Source organism: Aythya marila (genome assembly GCF_965140915.1).
Source record: "Aythya marila genome assembly, chromosome: 13".
In the NCBI taxonomy this organism is placed as follows: Eukaryota; Metazoa; Chordata; class Aves; order Anseriformes; family Anatidae; genus Aythya; species Aythya marila.
Genome location: NC_139054.1, coordinates 8,866,627 through 8,886,055, shown reverse-complemented (window position 1 = coordinate 8,886,055; position 19,429 = coordinate 8,866,627). Strand labels below are relative to the sequence as shown.

Below are 19,429 nucleotides of genomic sequence, written 5' to 3'. Positions count from 1 at the left end.
AAACAGATCCAGGAAGAAGGATATATAGAAGAACATCTCCCATTCCCATGAACAAAATCTAACCCCTCACCCTGAAGGGATCAACAGGGATGGAAGCAGAATATGCTGCTCTGTTTCAGTTGTCTGACTCACACAAAATGTTGGATGGAGGCCATTAGGATTAGGCAAGCAAGTATTGGCCAGAGGACTCTTAAATAATTATTTTCCACTCTCTTTGTGTTCTGTTACAATCCCCGACAGCCTGCTTCTGCAAGTACCTCTCTGCAGCTGCAGATGGGTACTTCAGAAAAACAATGGGTTTCATCTCTTGAATGAGGTCTGTGCCCTCATTAATACTAACATCATCTCTGTGTCTTGTCTTCTGTGCAATTGTTGATGTACATTCCTTCCAGGTATAATCCCAGTTTGCTTACATCTGGCACACAGTGAAATAATACATTTCTCACCTGATGGAGAACACTGTCTTGGTTTTGTTGGTTACTTGACCATTGATTGACTTTTTGATTTTTTTTAATTTAGCGGTAGAGGTTCTTCCAGATCATCTGCAGTCCAGTTGACCACTAAGATCACCATCTCTTGGTCTTTTAACAAGGGTGATACTTTCTTAAACAAAAAGTATTAGTTTAAATAAGAATTGTAGGGTTTAATTTTGTTCATCTCTGTAGGAATAGATTATACCTGTTACTGCAGGAGCCAACTGCCTAAATCTGTTTTACCTTGTCTGTCAGTTTATAGTAGTCCTTTCTGTCTTTCTTTCTCTTCTCATCTAGATTACCATGTGGCTGTGGAGGTCTGGATTACAGTAATTATGTGCTGGTGAGAGATGGTTATATGGTTTAGATGTGACATCTTCCTCAGATCCTGAAGATCAACTTATTTTTATTTATTTATTTATTTGTAATCTTGTTGCATATGTTACTGCCATCTGGTTACCTAATGTTTGTCTGAAGCTGTGGAGAAGCTGCTGCAATGATGCTGGAATAAAAGAAGCATGAGGAAGCTGTTTCTGTCAGCCAGCAAATACAGATATGCAGTCCATCACTCAAATTTTTGGCTTTGTGGGAAGGTACCAGCATCCTTGTCATGACCATCTAATGCATGTTGGCACATACCTTGTTTTTCCTAGGTGTAAAGCAGGTTCATGACACCACACTGTATTCCATGGGGTGAATGCCTTGTAACTGAATTTACAGGTATACCAAAAGTTAATTTCTACAGATAAAATGTGTTAGCTTGTAGGCAGCTGGACCAGACTGCCAGTTTTTCACATAGCACCTTTGTGTACCATTGATGTATTTGCCTGTTAGCTTTGCAGAATACTGGCAATTGTTCCTGCATTTGGTCTCTTGCTTATTTTGAACTCTCAGCTAGGGCAGACATTTTGAACTACATGATTCGCATTTCACAGAGTCTTAGAATGGCTTGGGTTGAAAGTGACTTTAAAGGCCATTTAGGTCCTTGAACACCTCCAGGCATGGGTTCCAAAGAGTGTTTATCAATATGTGATAGGCACTTTATATAAATAAATATAAATATATACATATATGTTCCCCAGGCATGGGAACAGCTTCTCTGGGCAACCTATTCCAGTGCCTCACCACCACATCCCACAGGTGGACACTTTCATATCGTTGCTTTAAAGCTTAAAGTAAGTGTGAGTGATACCCAAATAATCATTATAAGTCCGGTTGTGTTCAGTGTACTGAACTATCACGATTATGGATGCACAAAAAACGTAATACACCCTCAATCTAGTTGCGTTCCATGAACTACACTACCATGGCCATACTTAAAAGAGTTTGGTTGCATTCAGTGAGAACTTCCACAGCTAGATTAATGAGCAGTGCAGCTTATTAAAGCAACAGATATATAGGTTCTTTGGCTTGTTGGCGATAAATTCACCATCTCCAATGCACATGCAAATACCAAAAGGATGAGTAATACAGCCTGGCTACAAACATGTTAAAAGATATGAAGCAACTCTACAGAGATTTCTAAGTTTCCCACACACATGCATCTGCTTGATCTTTTCTGCATAGGAGGAAACTTACTTCAAGATTCATGACCATTTTTCCAGGACTATAGATGCCTGCAGTCTTGCCATCTCTATACAGTAATTGCATGGACCAAGGCCTAATGGCCAATCACTGTATTTATTCCTTCTCAACAGCAACTGTATCCCCTGGGACAGTGTGCTCCTTGGTATCACTGTTAACACTGTAGGAGATGTGTACAGCTAAGTCCCATGTTTGGACTGCATTTGTTGGTGAATTTTCAGGTTTTCTTGCAGCATTCACTCTTGTTCCTCTCTGGATCACTTTATCCTAGAGAGGACTGCCTGTCTAGTACACATATCAGTAGCTTCCCTTTAGTGCTTCAGTGCAAGAATTATTGCTATTCTAAAACCACTGCTCCTGTTCAGAGTGGGTTTTCTGGTCTTTACCGTCTGCTCATTGGCAATAGGAATGGTGAATTCCCTAGCATTGGTTTTGTCTACTGAGTCAGTTTTGAATGTGTGTGCCAGAAGCCAATGCTAGTAAGCATTGCTATCATGGAAGATATTAATTAAGAAACAGAGTTTAATCATCTTGTTCTTGAATGAGCATACCAAACACATCTACTTCACTGTCAGAGCTGTGATGTGTTAGCTAGAGGCCATGTCCAACGTGTGATACAATCACTGGTGCAATTGAATGGAAAACATGGGGGATCTCTCTACTCCCTAGGAACTGCCAGGATTGTTTGCTGTATTGTCAGCACATCAAGGTTATTAACAATATATATATATTTATTTAAAGTTAGATTAACAGAATTCTCAATAAGTTGACTTCATAATAATTCAGGAGTGATTTTCCAAGGTAAAAGGTGACTTAGGTACCTGATACGCTGCTGGGCAGGAGATGAGATATCTCATCTTTGCCAAAGCCAGGCTGTTATCTCTGTATTTCTAGTTGAGGCATTCCAATGATAAGTGGCTCACAGGGTGCTTGGTGGGTGGGGGTGGCTATGCTAGCTGTAAGGAAGCAGCCTTCAGGGCTCAAGCTTGATGATTTCAACCTCTAGTAAATGCAGATCAAACTACTGTGCTATTCAGCTGCATATCTAACACACAGGGAAAATAAAGCTCTGCTTCAGGCACAATTCTCCTCTTTAACTATGCTCATCTCTCCACTGATCACCCCTGGAATGTTGACTGTTCTGTGATTTTTATTTCTCCCTTTAAATATAAAAATGTATTAGAAATAAACATTCATATGGTTAGAAACTGAATGCATCCCAGGAGCGATACCTGCAGTATAGTTTTACTTTTAGTCATCTTGAGTTACACAGAGAAAATGCCACAGATGATGACTCTGCAACATTACAACATGCACTTAATCCTAATAAGGAGGGAGAGGCTGTGGCTAACAGGTTGTTTTTCATCTCATTTTGTTTCTAAACAAGCTGATAACCAGTTCTGAATCATGAGTTTGGAAGAGAGCTCCGTGCTTTTGTCAGGCCCAGCATTGCTTACAGGAACATTTTCTTTTCTACCTGGGGAGTTAGTGATCCACAGATACCAGAATCCAAACCAAAGTCATGCTATCTCATTTTATATATCCCATACTCCGAACTCAAATCAGGATTGCCAGAAAGGTTATTTTAGTTTGTTTAAATCAAATTGGCTTTGGAAGGATCTTGCTTGATTTCTTGGTTTGTCCTCAGGGTATGTAAATTCTGTGTTGTTTTGTTGAGAACTGGTTTGAAGCTTGGCATTTTGTGGCTTGACTGTTTGAATCCACAATTCATGGGCAACCTGTCAAGAACATTTGTTGATTCATTTGTTTTTAATTTCCAGACTATCATGCCAGCACACTAGATTTGTGCTTACTTTTTGTTCAAAAGATATAGTATTCTAGCATCCATCTAGTGGCTAAAATAGAAGTCTTCTACAGAACCTGCTGCACAGGGTGTTTTTTATTTTATTTTATTTTATTTTTTTAAGTAAAAATCTGATTTGACCTTCCTACAATTCAAAGGAATTCTCTTCCACACTTCTCACTCCTGATACAGCTCTTCCTCATGGCTAGACTGAGCCTTGGTAGTGCTTTCTTCAACAAGAAATCTCACTAACTGAGGACCAACAGTGAATGGTTCTCAGAGTGTGGATCTGAGAGTCTTAGAAAAGAGCAGCTGAAGATGCATTTAAGCAGCTAGTCAACCTGCATCCCCTCGCCCATGCACACCTGGTATTCTTTGGTCAATGTATTCCTCTGTATCCTTAGGGCATGCCTGGTGAATGCCAGTTGGGTGGGTGAAGCAGGGGAGGTCTTCAGAAAAGTTGTCATTAAAGTTGTCATGCTTGTTAAATTCCTCCTCTGGAGGCTGGCTTTGCTTTTATGACCTGCCCTTTCTGTGCCTGTCCTGTGCATGGAAGGTGTGTTTAGAAACTGAAATCTCCATCTTGCTTAACCCCCTTGTGCCCTTTGCTTTCATGTGTTTCTTTTGCTTAGACTCCAGGACGGAGAAGAGAGAGAAGCAATAGGAGGCAGAGATGTGTGGGAAATGGATATGAAAGAGGGGTAACTCTTGAGCAGGGGTCTGCTGGTATGGCATGAACATAGGTGAGGTGGCTGGGCAGCAGCCCTGCAGTGAGAGGCAGGGGATGAGCATGGGGTCGCTTGTTCTGGCAGGTGTGTGGCGCTTAGGCATGTGTGCGTCGGGGGGAGTTGGCAGCTCTGTAGGTGGAAGCAAGATACGGGCAGAGAAGGAAGAAGGTGTGCGATGAGGGAAGTGGGTCTGGGGCAAGGCTGGGAAGGGCAGGGGGTAGTTAGGAGGGGAAGTGGGCAGGAGACTGGGGCAGGCTTAGGCAGGTGGGTGTTCCCGAGGATGTGGGCGCGCGGTTGGTGTGCGGAGGGGAAGTGGGCACGGACTGCGGCGGGTGGCGAGGGGATGCCTTGAGCAGCGCCCCAGGAGCGGGAGGCGCCGCTTCGCCGGTGGCCCCGCCCGGACCGCGGGGCAGCCCCGAGGCCGCGGTTCCCGGCAGGGGGGCGGGCGGCGGCGGGAGGCGGCTCCGATAAAGGGCCGGGAGCCAGGCGGCGCGGGCAGAGCGGAGCGGTCAACGACAGCGGCAGCGATGGGGATGCTCAACCTGCCGGGCTTCCTCTCTTGCGGGAAGAAGAAGAAGGTGGGGATGGGGGAGGCACAGGGCAGGTGGGGGAATTCGAGCAGGTATGAAAGCAGAAGGGCAGGTGAGATACAGAAACATCTGGGCAGGTATGAGGGCACCTGGGCAGGTGGGTTATGAGGGTGCCTGGGCAGGTGTGGGAGGACGGGTATGGGTGAACCTAAGCAGGCAGGGTATGAAAGTATCCCATGTGGGTGTGGGGCACTTAGGCTGGAAGGGTATGTGTACCTGGGCAGCTATGGAAGTGCTGGACAGGTGAGGTATGGTTGCATCGTGACAGGCATTAAAGCATCTTCAGGCAGGTACAAGAATATAAGGGGACTCAGACATGTAAGCAAAGGGGGATGAGCTGGGGTCAACACCTGGACAGGTAGGGGTGCACCTCAGCATGTATTGGGGCACAGTAGGGGGGGTGTCCCCTGGAGGTGGTGCCCCCACAGGGGCTGAGGTAGGAGTAGAGAGAGACTGTCCCTGAAGATTCTTTGGGCTCTCTGGGACAACACTCTCTAATGCTGTCTGGCCAGGGACCAGTTGGACTGGCAACCTGCCTGGCTCTGCCTTCCCTATGTAGCTGCCATGCTCAGTGATGCCCAGGTGCTGTGGCAGACAGATAAGTGAGGATATGACAGCCCTGCTCACATGAGGGGTGAGTGATCCTGAGTCATCCTTCTTCTTCTCTTCCAAGGACTTCAGTTTGTCAAGTGAAAAAGATGCCCATGCCAGTGACAGCGATGAGAACTTGGAACGTGGCAACTGGTCGAACAAAGCTGACTACCTGCTCTCCATGGTGGGCTACGCTGTGGGCCTGGGCAACGTCTGGCGTTTTCCCTATCTCACCTACCAGAATGGTGGAGGTAACTGTATTGAATGGCCGTTTTGGGTGGGCACTCCTTGCTATCTCTGAGAGAGATGAAGGCAAGCCCTGAGGCTGGGTGTGTTTTGTCAAAGCTGGATGTGAGCATCTCCTTGGGAAATGGCATAATGCCCACTGATAGGAAAAGCAAGATGAGGAAGAAGCATCTCCGTGTTCTTTGGGTACCACCTGAGGAGGGAAATACTTAGTTTTACCTGCAAACTTCCATCTGAGTATTCCAGAGCTCTAATGATTTACTTGTGACAGGCTTGCGCCTTTCCGTCAATGTGTCAATATCCTCTGTTAACCTAAATAGCCATTCTCCCTCCTCAGTGTTAACCTTCTGATATGTCTGTGGAGAGTAATTGAATTCTCTCTCAACCTTTGTTGTGTCCAGCACGCAAACTAAGCTGGAATAATTAATCTGAGCTTGATAACTATCCCCATCAGATACTTGAGAAATATGAGGCAGAGAGAACCTTTACCTGCTAACATGATAAACTAGTGGCAAAGCCAAATGGAGGCTCTGGATTCCCCACCTATGATCCCAGGGCTTTGTCTACCTGCCAGGCAATCGCCCTTAATTAAAGAGAGTGTAGAAAAGTAACTGTAGAAAACTTACCTGTATATATTTATTTACTCTGCCTAACAGTCATTTTAAGTCAATTCTAGTTTCTGAATGCAGCACAGTGCTTTCAGCTGCATGTGAAACACAAGATGGGATTCTTGGTACAGAAACTTTGTTGGTTTGAGTTATTGGCCCAGTTGTTAGTTACAGTTGTTGAAGAAAATTGTGAAAACAAAACAAGCCATTACATTATTCCATAGACTGTGTGCCTTTGTATCTGCTGCAGCAGAAAGCTTAGCATTTGGAGCATATCTGTGCTATTTCTTGTATCCTTCTTTGCCCCAGCTAATTCAGAAGGGGCATTTACATCCTTAAGTTACAGCAGGTATTTGCAGTTCCTTGTAGTACTGGGCCCTTGATTGCTTTTATGTTTGATAGCAAAGAGGATGAACTTCAGTTCACTTACATGTGTGGATATCAGGTCATGTTTAGGAAAGCTGAACTCTCACTTTCCCTGTCTTTTGCACATACACAAAAGCAGTGCCAATCCCTTTCACAGAACAGGGTTCTCATTGATATCAGGTTAATGTGCACTTTAAGATGGACTCACACAAAAGCCATGCTGAGATCCTGTTTGACATAGGAGTTAGCCAACCGTATAAAATAATTTTCATGCTTTGACATCCAGTAGCTACTCTAACAGTGCAGCTGCAACTCACAGTTAAGTACATGAAGAGATGGTTCTGTTCCTCTTTAAGTTAAAAGCCAGAAGATGAAATAGAAAGCAGACAAAGCCAATGGAGCCTACAGCTGAGCAGTGCTCCTGTTTCTATGAGAACAGGGTCTTCAATAGCTCCTGTAAACTGCTTTTAATTCTATAAGAGAAATAATACCATGCAAATCATTTGTTCTTCTGGTAATGTGTCCCTTCATCATAGGTACTATTTAGTCTTACAGAAGAGTTCATAAATCTATATTCTTCAAAAAACAAAACAGACAAAATCGGTGGGTTATTTGAGGCAGGGAGTAGGGAAAAGTGGGAGTATAAAATGTACTACAACTGTGATGACTACTGAAATATTCATTGTTTTACGTGTGTGTGTTTTTTCTGTTCTTCCTTCAGGTGCTTTTCTAATCCCATATACACTGATGTTGGCATTAGCTGGCTTGCCTTTATTTTTCATGGAATGTTCCCTGGGGCAGTTTGCCAGTCTAGGGCCAATTTCTGTCTGGAGAATATTACCATTGTTTCAAGGTTGGTATTGTTAAAATTTCTTATAGTTATTTCTCATTTTATTAATAAACAATTCCATGGACTAATCATTAATCCACATCTATTAACTATAAGAAGTCTTTTTTTTTTTTTTGTGTGTGTGTGTGTGTGGAGAATATTCCTACCATTACAAGGTTAGTGTTACATTCTCAGATATATATCTTTCTTACTAGTGAATTAATAAATAAATGTGGGTTAATGATTTTCCATGAAGTTGTTAATTATGAGAGGATTTATCTGTGATTGCCTTGGTGTCATGCAGCCTGTCAGGCTATCTGCAGCTGTCCAGAGAGAGGAAAGTTACAGAGCTTGCTGTGTGAGGGAAAACCCCAGTAAAATATTTAGCCCTGTATGTAAGAGATTGCAAATCATTTTTCGGAACTTAACTTTACTGCTGTTCCTTTACGTATATATCCTAAATACCTCACAAGGCAATTTCATGCTGATTTGCTAATTCTATGTTTGGCTACTGGAACTGGTACAGGAAAACAAGGTTGATTGTTTTATGCACCACTGTTTGTGCATTCATCCACGTCACTGCATTGGGATTCATCTGTTGTTATGATAAAATAGGTCAGACCTCAGATTTATAAGGTGAGGTGCCTCTTGTGATAAGAGAAATGATATTCTGTAGTAGTTTGCATATCTCTGTGAGAGTTCGAATTTGATATGAAGGCATGCGTTTGGAAGCAACTGACTGTATGCTTTACTCAATTATATTCATCCTGGACTTGAAATGATGGGTGTAAAGGACTATGTAATTGGTCTTGTTTGTCCTCTTTATCTGTCAGGGAAATTAATGTAGGAACAAGGAAGTTTTTTTCTGATAAAATAAGAAATTTACCTGTCACCTTCTCTACAGAAACAAAAGGTATTACAATCTAGCTGGTTGGCTAAATACTTATTCCTTTTGCCAGTCTCCATTCTGCAGCACAAACAATCATTTTTGAGAAGAATAGTGACTTATCTTCAAAGAAAAAGTCTATAGACATAGCTAATGCTTTACGTATCTGTGAAGATATAAATTTAAATATACACTCTAAAACAATTAAGACCTGTTTAGCAGATTTTCCCAAACTTTCAGGACAATGTTAATTTTAACAAAGGAGGATAACAGTATTATTGGCAGAGATAGCTGTGTTGTTTCTCATTCACTGGCAAAATTAATAATTACACAAGGATCTATAAAATATCTTGATCAGTCCTAGTTTTTGTATCATTTATTTTACTAAGCACTAAGCAATCAAAGCTTCCCACTGAACTAGGAGAGAACAAAAATATTGAATTTCTCCTTTAGACTTGGACTTAACAACTGTTCCAGTTATTCTGTTTGTCTTATTCAAACTCTGTTTGAAAACCACCTCTGAGTTGGTCATACCTCTCATTTTATGGTTTTACCTCTTCATGGTTTGCAATTATTAAAAGTAATTTTTTCCCAAGTAACTTTTTAAAATCCAGCTGAAGGCTGTTCAATTTTTCAACCCAAGTTTAGAGTAATTAAGACAAATGTTTTTTCTCTTTCTTAGGAGTGGGCGTCACGATGGTCATCATCTCAACGTTTGTGGCGATCTACTACAACGTTATCATTGCTTATGCACTCTACTACTTATTTGCCTCATTTCAAAAAGTGCTACCATGGTCAGATTGCTTTTCATGGGCAGATGAGTTCTGCAGCAAAACACGCCTAAGTACTCAACTTAACAAATATATCTTAATATTACTCTTTTGCAAAATTGTACTTCATGCTGTTTTCTGGGAGAAATTACAGGAGCAAGATGGCTTGAAACAGTTGTTCCTGGATTTTGTCTCTAAACACACAAACCTGAAGCTTGTCTGCTTCCCTTTTACCAGCTTTGGGTACTTAGGAAATCTACAGAGAGCTGGGGTGGACTTTCTAGTTGCCTTTTTTTTTCCTCTTTTAAGCACTAATGTTTCTGGGGATTGTACATACTAGAAGAAATACTGCTTTCCCATTTCATTAGGCTTCATGGCAAAGTAAATACCTCCCTTATGTGAAACAAAAGTATTCTTACTTTTCTTATTCTTACTCTTTCTTATACTTTTTTATTCTTTTTTCGGGGGTACTTTCATGCCTCTCCTGTGGCTATGGTAATCCAAAGCACTAACAAGGCATTGGTTTTGCAATTTATTCTATGTTTAGAGCATATCTCCATGCTATTGTTTTTGATATTTGGCAGTCCATGTAGTGCCAAACATTTACCTTACCAATTTCCGTGTCAGACCAGTTTAAGGCAAAAGGTGAAGCTGGTGAGATAATTATTAATTATTAGCCCAGTTGGAAATGTATTGCCATGTAACCTCTGAGATTATTAAAATAACAAGGACAGGATCACGATGGATTATATTGTTTAAAATGCTAATCTAATTGTAACTCTCTTAACTGCATATTTACTAACATCTCATAAGATTCATAGGTTTCATAAAATGAAGTTAAGATGTTTTATTTAACAACAACAACAAAAAAAGATTCCTGCTTATGAGTAGAACAAACATGTTTTAATCTGAAATTTCAAAGTGCTGGAGCAATACAAAACACAACTGAAGGTGTTGTTCTCAAGTATTCTTCAATCAGACTTTCACAATAAGTGCTGATACAGTGCTGCTCTTCAATACTGAGAGCAGATCATGTTTGTTCTATGTTCTAGCACCCCCTCCCCCCCAAAAACAGACTGACAAACAACAAAACAAAAATAATTATAACACAAAGCAATGACAGTAGTGAAAATGTTTAAAGTTCTTTAGAAGTCATCTACTATAATAATGTCAAGCTGCTAGAGGTTAAACAGCATGTAAGCTTGGTTTGGGACAAAGGTTTTTGTAGTATAACTAAGGCTCAGATCTTAACTATCCTCAGTTCTGCCTTTTGCAAGTACTCTACAAAAAGTGAAAGGGGTAGCCGAGCACACCAGGTTTCTGGTGTTTAGATTTACATTCAGAGTAATGAAGTCACAGCTGCAAGTAGTAGTTCAAATTTATTTCTAAATGTTGTTACTTTAGTAGAAAAACTGAAGCTATAACTTGAGAAAGCATACTTAGTATAGTAGGCTGGCATTTTTTTTTTTTTTTTATCACTGCCTGTTAATAGTCCCTTTTTCACTTTTCCTTTTAGTAAGTGACTGCAATGCAACCTTAAATGGAGAAATCATTCATGCAAACTACTCATTCATCACAAGCAACAATCTCACGTGTATCAATGACACCATAAACTATAAACCAGTGCAATTTCCCAGTGAGCAGTACTGGAAGTAAGTAAGACATAAACTAGTCAAGGAGTGTGGGCATGTAAATCTGTGCAGACAGAACTTAAATTTTCATTGGTGAGGCTGGGCACTTAAAATTACATATATGGAAGCAAAAGAGTCAACCTGTAGCAAACAGAAAAATAATCCAGCTAAAGAATTCCACTTCTCTTGAGTCCTGATATATATATCTATATCTATACGTGTGTGTGTGTATATATATATATATATATCGTTCTTAAGGAATTATTGTGTAAAATATATTCACCTTCTGAACAACCTGGGCCTAATGTGAAATCTCCATTTCTTTAGCCACATGATTTTTATTTGTCTGGGAACTGATTCTTCTCAGAGGCTCTTCTTCTGCCAATAGAATTTTACAGTTAACTTGAAAGGCTGTGGTAGTCATGATGGAAGACACATGGAGAACTGAGGGCTGGCGGAAATTAAAAGTGAAAAACATGCAGTTGAATATTTTATTTTTCAACTCCATGCAGTTACAGCTGCACACTCATGAAAATGTCTGCAGGGTCTTGTAATATATGCAGAAAGCAGCACATTTTCCTTTAGGAAGGGGCCAAAGGGGAGTGTGTTCTGCTGTCACTCTGTTCTCATTGCAGTATTTTGTGCTTTCAGTAAAGTGGCTCTTCAGCGCTCAAGTGGGCTGGACGAGACTGGTAACATTGTGTGGTACCTGGCCCTCTGCCTCCTCCTGTCTTGGATGATTGTTGCAGCTGCATTATTTAAAGGAATAAAATCTTCTGGAAAGGTAATTTAGGGAAAGCAGACAGCAGACTTCTTGCCTGATCCTGCCCAGCAGCACTTCTAGTGTCAGTTGGACACGAGGGAGGCTAGCACAAGGCAGGATGCAATCCTAACCCACTACCCTCTGTTGGTCTCTGAATTAGAAGTTGTTGCTGCTCCTTGGCTTCATAACTGTTACATAAAATATGAGTAAGGTGCTGATTGCACAGCAGTTACTTAAAGCAGTGCTCTCCTGGCTCCACCAGGGCCATGTATTCAGAGTTCGTGCTGTCACGCAAACGATCCAGGCTGAGTTCTGGCAGTTGCTTGGCCTGTTGTGATGGATATGTGCATGTGACTGCACACACCCGCCTGCCCTGGTAACACCCAATAATTTGCACCTACAGACTAGCTAAGATGTTTGGACAATACAGGTCAAGTCCTGCAAACAGATATGCAGGTACAGTTTCCTACTTGGTTGTGAAATCTTGTTTATATTCAAGATTTCAAGCAGACTTTAGGGGTCAGGTCCCCACAAATGTTGGTTTTCAAACTCTAGTTCTGCTGAGCTCCCCTGGCTGCCTGGGTTTTCCTGGGAGTAGGTGAGTGAGTTCTCCAGATTTCAGGAAGGCTGAATTTCATTTTTTTACCTGCCTGCTGTGATTCCTCACTACCTGTTTGCTGTTGTTCATTCTAATATCTCCCTCTGTTCTCCTTTTCTATTCCAAGCTTTCTACCCTCGCTCTTGGTACTGGATTACCTCTGGAATACCTGTGTTTACCCAGTCTTGTTTTTTTTTTTTTTCTGGCACAATGCTCTTCTTACACTCACATTCCTTGGGTTCTCAGCAAATGGCTCTTCTAACTGTCAGTTCTGTTGTTGTATTAAGGTAAGGCTCTTTGAGAAATAAGTTAAGAATCAGAACGATCTAGTTGGGAAGGAATTGGGAAAAGATAAAGTGTGGAGAGAATTTGCCGTTGTGGGCAAATATATGTGAAGGAGGACTTCAAAAATGACGACCCATCGTATGATGGTGTAGTGCTATGGCTTTATGTAATCAGAAATATTGTGTCAATTATCTGGCTGTGTAATGCTGAAACCAAGATTAGAGAAACAATAGTATTGTTGAACATAACCTGCATCTTAATAGCACTGCTGGGCCCTGCTGCTGGCCTGGATCCCATCACGCTAGAAGTTGAATAGACAAACAACAAAAAAGATCGGTGTCTGGGAGAGCTTAAAATCTTTGTTTCCAGTAAAAAGAAAAGCTTCCAGCATGGTTTTCTTTTTCAGTCTCAACAGGAGATAATTCCATCCTGATAACCTAATTTAGACTGTTTCCAAGCTCTCATTTGCTAGAAACACTGCCTAGCAAGAGGCAGCTGGGGTAGTTGAGTTCAGGCCTTGCTACTGCAGTAAATCATGTCAGAAAACCTTTCTGAAACTGATCAAGTGGTATCTGAGAAGTGGATATGTGGCTTGGGCTTTCTGCTGGAATGAAGTTCCAGAACTGGCTAAGCCAGATGATTAGTGTTTGACATGTGTGTTCACCTTCGGCCTCACTTCCCTAATGATCTGTTCTTTGTTTGTACCAGTAGCTCTTAGCCTAAACGGTCATTATTCCTCATGCACAGAGGGCTGTGTATCCCCTCACTGCTAATGTGCCTCCCCACCCTTCTTTCTGTAGGTTGTCTACTTTACTGCACTCTTCCCCTATGTCATCCTGCTCATCTTACTGGTACGAGGTGCCACCCTGGAGGGTGCTCTGGATGGCATTGAATACTACATTGGGAAACAGTCCAACATCACCAAGCTGATGGAGGCAGAGGTGAGACATAGTGTGAGGTCTGGAGGCATGACAAACTTCTGTGGTTATATGGGCTTGTCATTTATGGAGCAATTTATTTTTTTATTTTATTTTTTTAATCCAGCCAAATGATTCTTCACTTCCTGCCCTGGTTCCTTATCCACAGCAGGGTTCTGATTTTTCCAGCTCTATAAGAAGTTCAAATTCCCGTTCCAGCTACACTTGATCTAAAAAGTAGCTACTCTTTGCTCCCTCCCTACCACACCAGAGAGTAGCAATTTCTACCATATTGCCTCCAAGTAGTTCTCTGGAGGCATGGGTTTCATCCTAGCAAAGCCTGCTGAGAAAGTTCTTTCCGTGGGAGTGAGCACTGCTTACTTGTTAGCCCATGTTGCTAAAGATTTCAAGGGCCTTTATCAGAAAAATGAAGGACCACCTGAGCTGGAAATTCGTGCTGTGCCTTGCACAGCAAATTAGCTCAAAAAATTAGATGGACAGGGAAAGGCACTTCATGCAAAGGGAGACTGGATTTTTTTCTGTTCTAGTTTAGGACAGCATTAGATCTGTTTGAAGAAAAACAAATATTCAGTGCACTTAATTTGTGGTATTTTTTGAAAGCATTTGGCACTAGCTGCAGGGCTGCAGCAGAGGCTTGGTTTCTCACAGAAGTGGTTTGTCTGGGTCGTGGTGTGAGGAACACAAGTGGGTGAGAACATGGAAACTCTCATTTCTGATACCCTGTCCTGGTTTTCCTTATTAATTGGCACTGTGACAAGGCTCCTATTTCAACAACCTACATATGTGAATGAATTGAATCTCTTCTTCACGGTTAATCCAATAAGGCTTATATATTTGGCAACATACTTGGGATGTGACCTTCCTGAGATCACAGACGATATTATTTTTGCTGGAGACTGCAGGGTCACCAGCAGGTTATATCCCACCTACTCTGAAATTCATATGAAATAAAATTAGATACTTTGACTAAGTGTAGAAAAATGCTGGAGCTTCCATGGAGGGAAGACTTGAATATTTGTGATATGTTTTATAAGTAGTACAGTAACTCTCATGTTCTTGTTTCTGGTAGGTTTGGAAAGATGCAGCCACTCAGATATTCTACTCCCTGTCTGTGGCATGGGGTGGGCTTGTTGCTTTGTCTTCGTACAATAAGTTCCACAACAACTGCTACTCAGATGCTATTTTTGTTTGTGTAACAAACTGCCTCACCAGTGTGTTTGCTGGGTTTGCAATTTTCTCCGTCTTGGGACATATGGCATTTGTGTTGGAGAGACCTGTCTCAGAGGTTGTAGATTCAGGTAAGTTGATCATTACACTGTCAGTACAGGGACCTACTTCGACCAAGGCATAACAATAACATCCTTCATTCCACTTCTTTGCAGGTTTTGATCTGGCATTTGTAGCCTACCCAGAGGCTCTCTCCAAGTTACCAGTTTCTCCTCTTTGGTCCTTTTTATTTTTCTTCATGCTTTTGCTCTTGGGCCTTGACTCTCAATTTGCCACCATAGGTGAGTGAAGCTCTAAATAACCCATTGCTTTTCAAATGAAAAGTCATTTTGTAATTGTGCTGCTTCTGTTCAAAACCCACACTTATCCTTCCCTTGCAGAAACACTTACAACCACCATACAAGATATATACCCCCAAATGATGAAAAAGTTGAGAATCCCTATAACCCTGGGTGTGTGCATATTGCTCTTCTTTCTTGGTCTTATCTGTGTTACTCAGGTGAGGCATTAAGCTTTCTTTGGCAATGGCTTTAGTTATGCTGCAAGTGATAAGTCAAATCATCCCTTCACAGTGTGACAAGGGCTTCCTTGAATGCCCCTATTTTTATGGATCTGAGAGAATCATGAATTTTGACAATGTGCTGGACATGCAAAGCGGAAATTCTCATGGGGAACCTTTGAAGAACCTAAGGCTTTCTGTGGTTACTAAACTGAGATATGCTTTTAAATTGGAGGCCTATAGATAGCCTGTGAGGCATCAACCTGACTTTTCGCTCTTCAGTTTAGGAGATTATCTGTGTAATCTCAAGCATATATATACAGTATATCTGCAGCACTGTGGGAACTGTTGCTAGATGTGGATGGGATCTTTGTGTTTATAACCGACTAACAGACAGGACAGCATTTGAGTAATAGCCTGCTCAAGTCATAAAAAACAACTAGCTCACGATTACTTCTGAAAAATATGGAATTTTCTGTACACTCTACTTTTTCTTGAGGCAGTTGCTCTTAAGGATGGAAAGGTTCATTGCAATGTTTACATTAGAAATACAGATTCATGCATGCAATTAGTCTGAGAATGTAATGAAGATGGTTGTGGTGAATAAGCAGTTGTGTAGTCAAGCAAAAAACAGGTTATAAAATGAGACAGAAATTTGCAAAGGACTTAATATGAAGGAGTGTGAAGTGTTATAAAGCTTGTTCCCTGCTTTGTGATCCTACTACTGTATTCAGGTGTTTAAAGCTGTGTTTAACCAATCTGGGACACTTGTGTGTGTAGGAAAATACAAACCTATCAGAGTTATTAACTGGCATAGCTATTCCTGTTGCTCAATATTCAAGCTGGTGAAGCAATATTTGCTAACATTTAATCCTATATTCTTTCTTGTATTCCTGTGAAGCTGATGCTTTGGTACTGTCAAGTTCCAAATTTGAATCTTGTTATCAGCTGTTTATATATTCTTTACACGTACGCATATCTTGTTAATATGCAGATCTATGGTATTTCATCAGATGTGCTTTTCAATTTTACATAGAGAAATTTAAATAAAATAATGTTCACGGATGTGTACTTAACCCAAAGAATCAGGAATTTAAAAAACTTGGACTGGTAACTAATTAAAAAGATTTGAATGGCACAACTTATTTTATTTGCAAAAAGAAATTATGGGTACCAGGTAAATTTTTGTCTCTTTCTTGTTTGTTCTACAGGCAGGAATTTACTGGGTTAACTTAATAGATCATTTCTGTGCTGGATGGGGAATACTTATTGCTGCTGTCCTGGAGATAATAGGCATCATCTACATTTACGGTAAATATTTTTGCATTGAAAAGACATGATTGGATTATACAATCACAGGCACAATCTATATTAAACGTTTATTCTGCAATAAAAGATTTATAACTTCTTAACGGTTAAAGTCTTTCATCTTGTTATCACAGAACTGGAGACCTTTCTTCTATTATTTTTAAGTAAACACACTTGCAAGATACATACCAGCTTTACAATACACCGTTTAATTGTTTTTCAACAGGAGGAAACAGATTTATCGAAGACATTGAGATGATGATTGGAAAGAAGAGTTGTTTCTTTTGGATGTGGTGGAGAATGTGCTGGTTTTTCCTTACTCCTGTGCTGTTAGTGGTGAGTGCAGATGACTGAATTACGTTAGTGTGACAGAATTTATTAATTTGATATAGAATGAGTTTCCATGCAGATATGAGATGAATGTCTGGGCACCGTATGTAGAGATAAGGTATGATGGAGTCAGTAGACCAATCTATATGCTACCTGTGATTTCCTATACATATCACTCCTCTCTGTGTCCTTTCCAGGAGAAACTAGACCTTAGATCAGTAGCTAGTGAGATGAATCCACATTTCAAGGAGTAATACTGAGCAACAAGATTGTCTGTCCTAGCAGCTGACTTCATATTCTCTCAGTCTGCAATGATGAATTGAAAACCTAGACTCTCCAGTTTGAGAGAAATTTCGTGTTCTGGACAGATCCCTGGCATGGATTTACTCTTTGGACGTCCAGCTGTTCCCCTGTCTAAGATTTTTGTCTGTGCTGTCACATGCATCTCAGTTTTTCATTACTCCTGCATTTCTAATTGTAGTTGTAGATGGTTGGATTATGTTTGTCTTACAGAATTTATTAATATCACAAATCCAAGAGATTTGCAGACACATATATTCTCCAGCATAACATTGCAACAGAACTCAGAAATCTCATTCTGTTTAAATGTAGATGTAATTGAAGTGTTGAGCTGCATGAACAAATCACATGTCCAAAAAGTAAAAGAGAACTGTGCAGTAGTTGTAGATAGTCCTTTTTTTTAACTAGCTTGGAAATACAGTGCAAGTTAATTATGTGAAACTCTTCTTCTCTCTCTCTCTCATTTTAATAGGCAATTTTGGTTTGGTCTTTGGTCACGTTTTCAACTCCCACTTATGGCTCAGTTTTATATCCAGCCTGGGGAACTGCTGTTGGCTGGTGTATGATTATCTTCTGTGTCATCTGGATTCCCATCATTGCTGTTGTAAAAATATGTAAAGCTGAAGGAAACATTTGTCAGGTAAGGGCACAAAAACTCCGTCAGAGTATCAAATCTCACTTTCCTTGGAATTTTAAGGAATGTCTGTGCCCTCTTTTCAGGAGCATGTTCCTCAAGGTGTCATCAACTGCATTTTTAGATTAAAGCTCATCTTTGGTAGTTTAATTGGAGGCAAATGTACGCTACTGTGATCTGATGTGAAGATAAAATTTAATTCTATGGGAGTGTGCCCACGCATTCAACAGTGTTTTTCATGGCTTCTGGTGTTATTCCATCTACCTTTAAACCTTAAATATATATATATATATATACACATACATACATATATATATATATATTTTTTTTTTCCTGGAGTTTTACTTCCTATTCCTCACTGAAATGAACAAATGTAGGAACTGAGATATGCTCTTCTTACCAAGCTTTTCCAGGGAGTCCCATTTTCACATCTTTCCTTGCATCTTTCCTTGCTTATATGATATCTGTGGCTGAACCCACTGAACACAAAGACATTTGGAATGCTTTTTTTTTTTTATTAAAAAAATATTTATTTTATTTATTTATTTATTTATTATTTATTTATTTATTTTTATTTTTTTAATTTTTTATTTTTTATTAAAAAAAAAAGATAATTTGTCTGCTATTTGTTGAGTTACAGGGCATATTTAGAATTACAGCTTTATTGAATTTTAAGAATAGTACAGACTAAGGTAGGACATTAAGTGTCTTGTTTTTTGTTTTCCAGCGTATTGTGAGCTGCTGCAGGCCTACTGCAAACTGGGGTCCCTATCTGGAATGTCACCGAGGTGAAAGATACAGTCATGTTGTAAATCCCCAAAAGGAAAAGGAACATGAGATTCCTACTGTGTCTGCTTTCACATACTTTCGTGAATGAGATGGCCATTTGGATGACAAATTTTTAACATAGATGTGTTTTTTCTTTAACAATTAGAAAGTGACAATGCAAAATAACAACAACAAAATTAACCCTCTGCCCTTCAAAGTTCAACCCTCAGATGAAAGCAAGCCATACTATTTATTTTTAGAGAAGTATGTTTGAGGAGGAACACACCTCCCCAGACAGCTTGGTTGAGAGGGCAGAAAAATGCTCTGCAGCCTCCCCAGGCTGATGGACTGGACATGCTTAACTGCATCCAACCAGTATCCAGCTGGACTGTGCATACTGGTGTGGAGGAGAAGAAAAACACATTCTGGTGCTCCCCAGCCATGTGAAATTTAAGATGAGGTGCTGTGCTTGCATGCACCAGTGTGCTACAGACAGTGTGTAGTTGCTACCTTCTGCTGTGTTTTGCCCTCCACAGTGCTCCACAGTTGGAGGTGAGCTGCAGGGGTGTGCTGCTGCTTGGCTCTGTAGCTTAGGGAAAATGAGTAATTTTTCTCTAAGCCTTGCTCAATGCTGTGAGGCTGCTCAGAATTTGATATTTTCTACAGCATGTGT

At 40.5% G+C, this 19,429-nt stretch overlaps 1 protein-coding gene across 1 annotated transcript; it reads left to right on the top strand.

Moving 5' to 3' along the window:
• Positions 1-5,116: 5,116 nt before the first annotated feature.
• SLC6A14 (solute carrier family 6 member 14) lies at positions 5,117-19,185 on the top strand (the record flags this gene model as incomplete). The annotated part of the gene is made up of 14 exons (XM_082771245.1): positions 5,117-5,167; positions 5,853-6,021; positions 7,712-7,843; positions 9,388-9,549; positions 10,992-11,127; positions 11,758-11,890; positions 13,553-13,693; positions 14,760-14,988; positions 15,073-15,198; positions 15,298-15,416; positions 16,628-16,727; positions 16,951-17,060; positions 17,827-17,994; positions 18,716-19,185. The coding sequence occupies 14 exons, from the start codon at positions 5,117-5,119 to the stop codon at positions 18,863-18,865; spliced, it is 1,926 nt and encodes a 641-aa protein (XP_082627371.1). The 3' UTR covers positions 18,866-19,185.
• Positions 19,186-19,429: the final 244 nt, after the last annotated feature.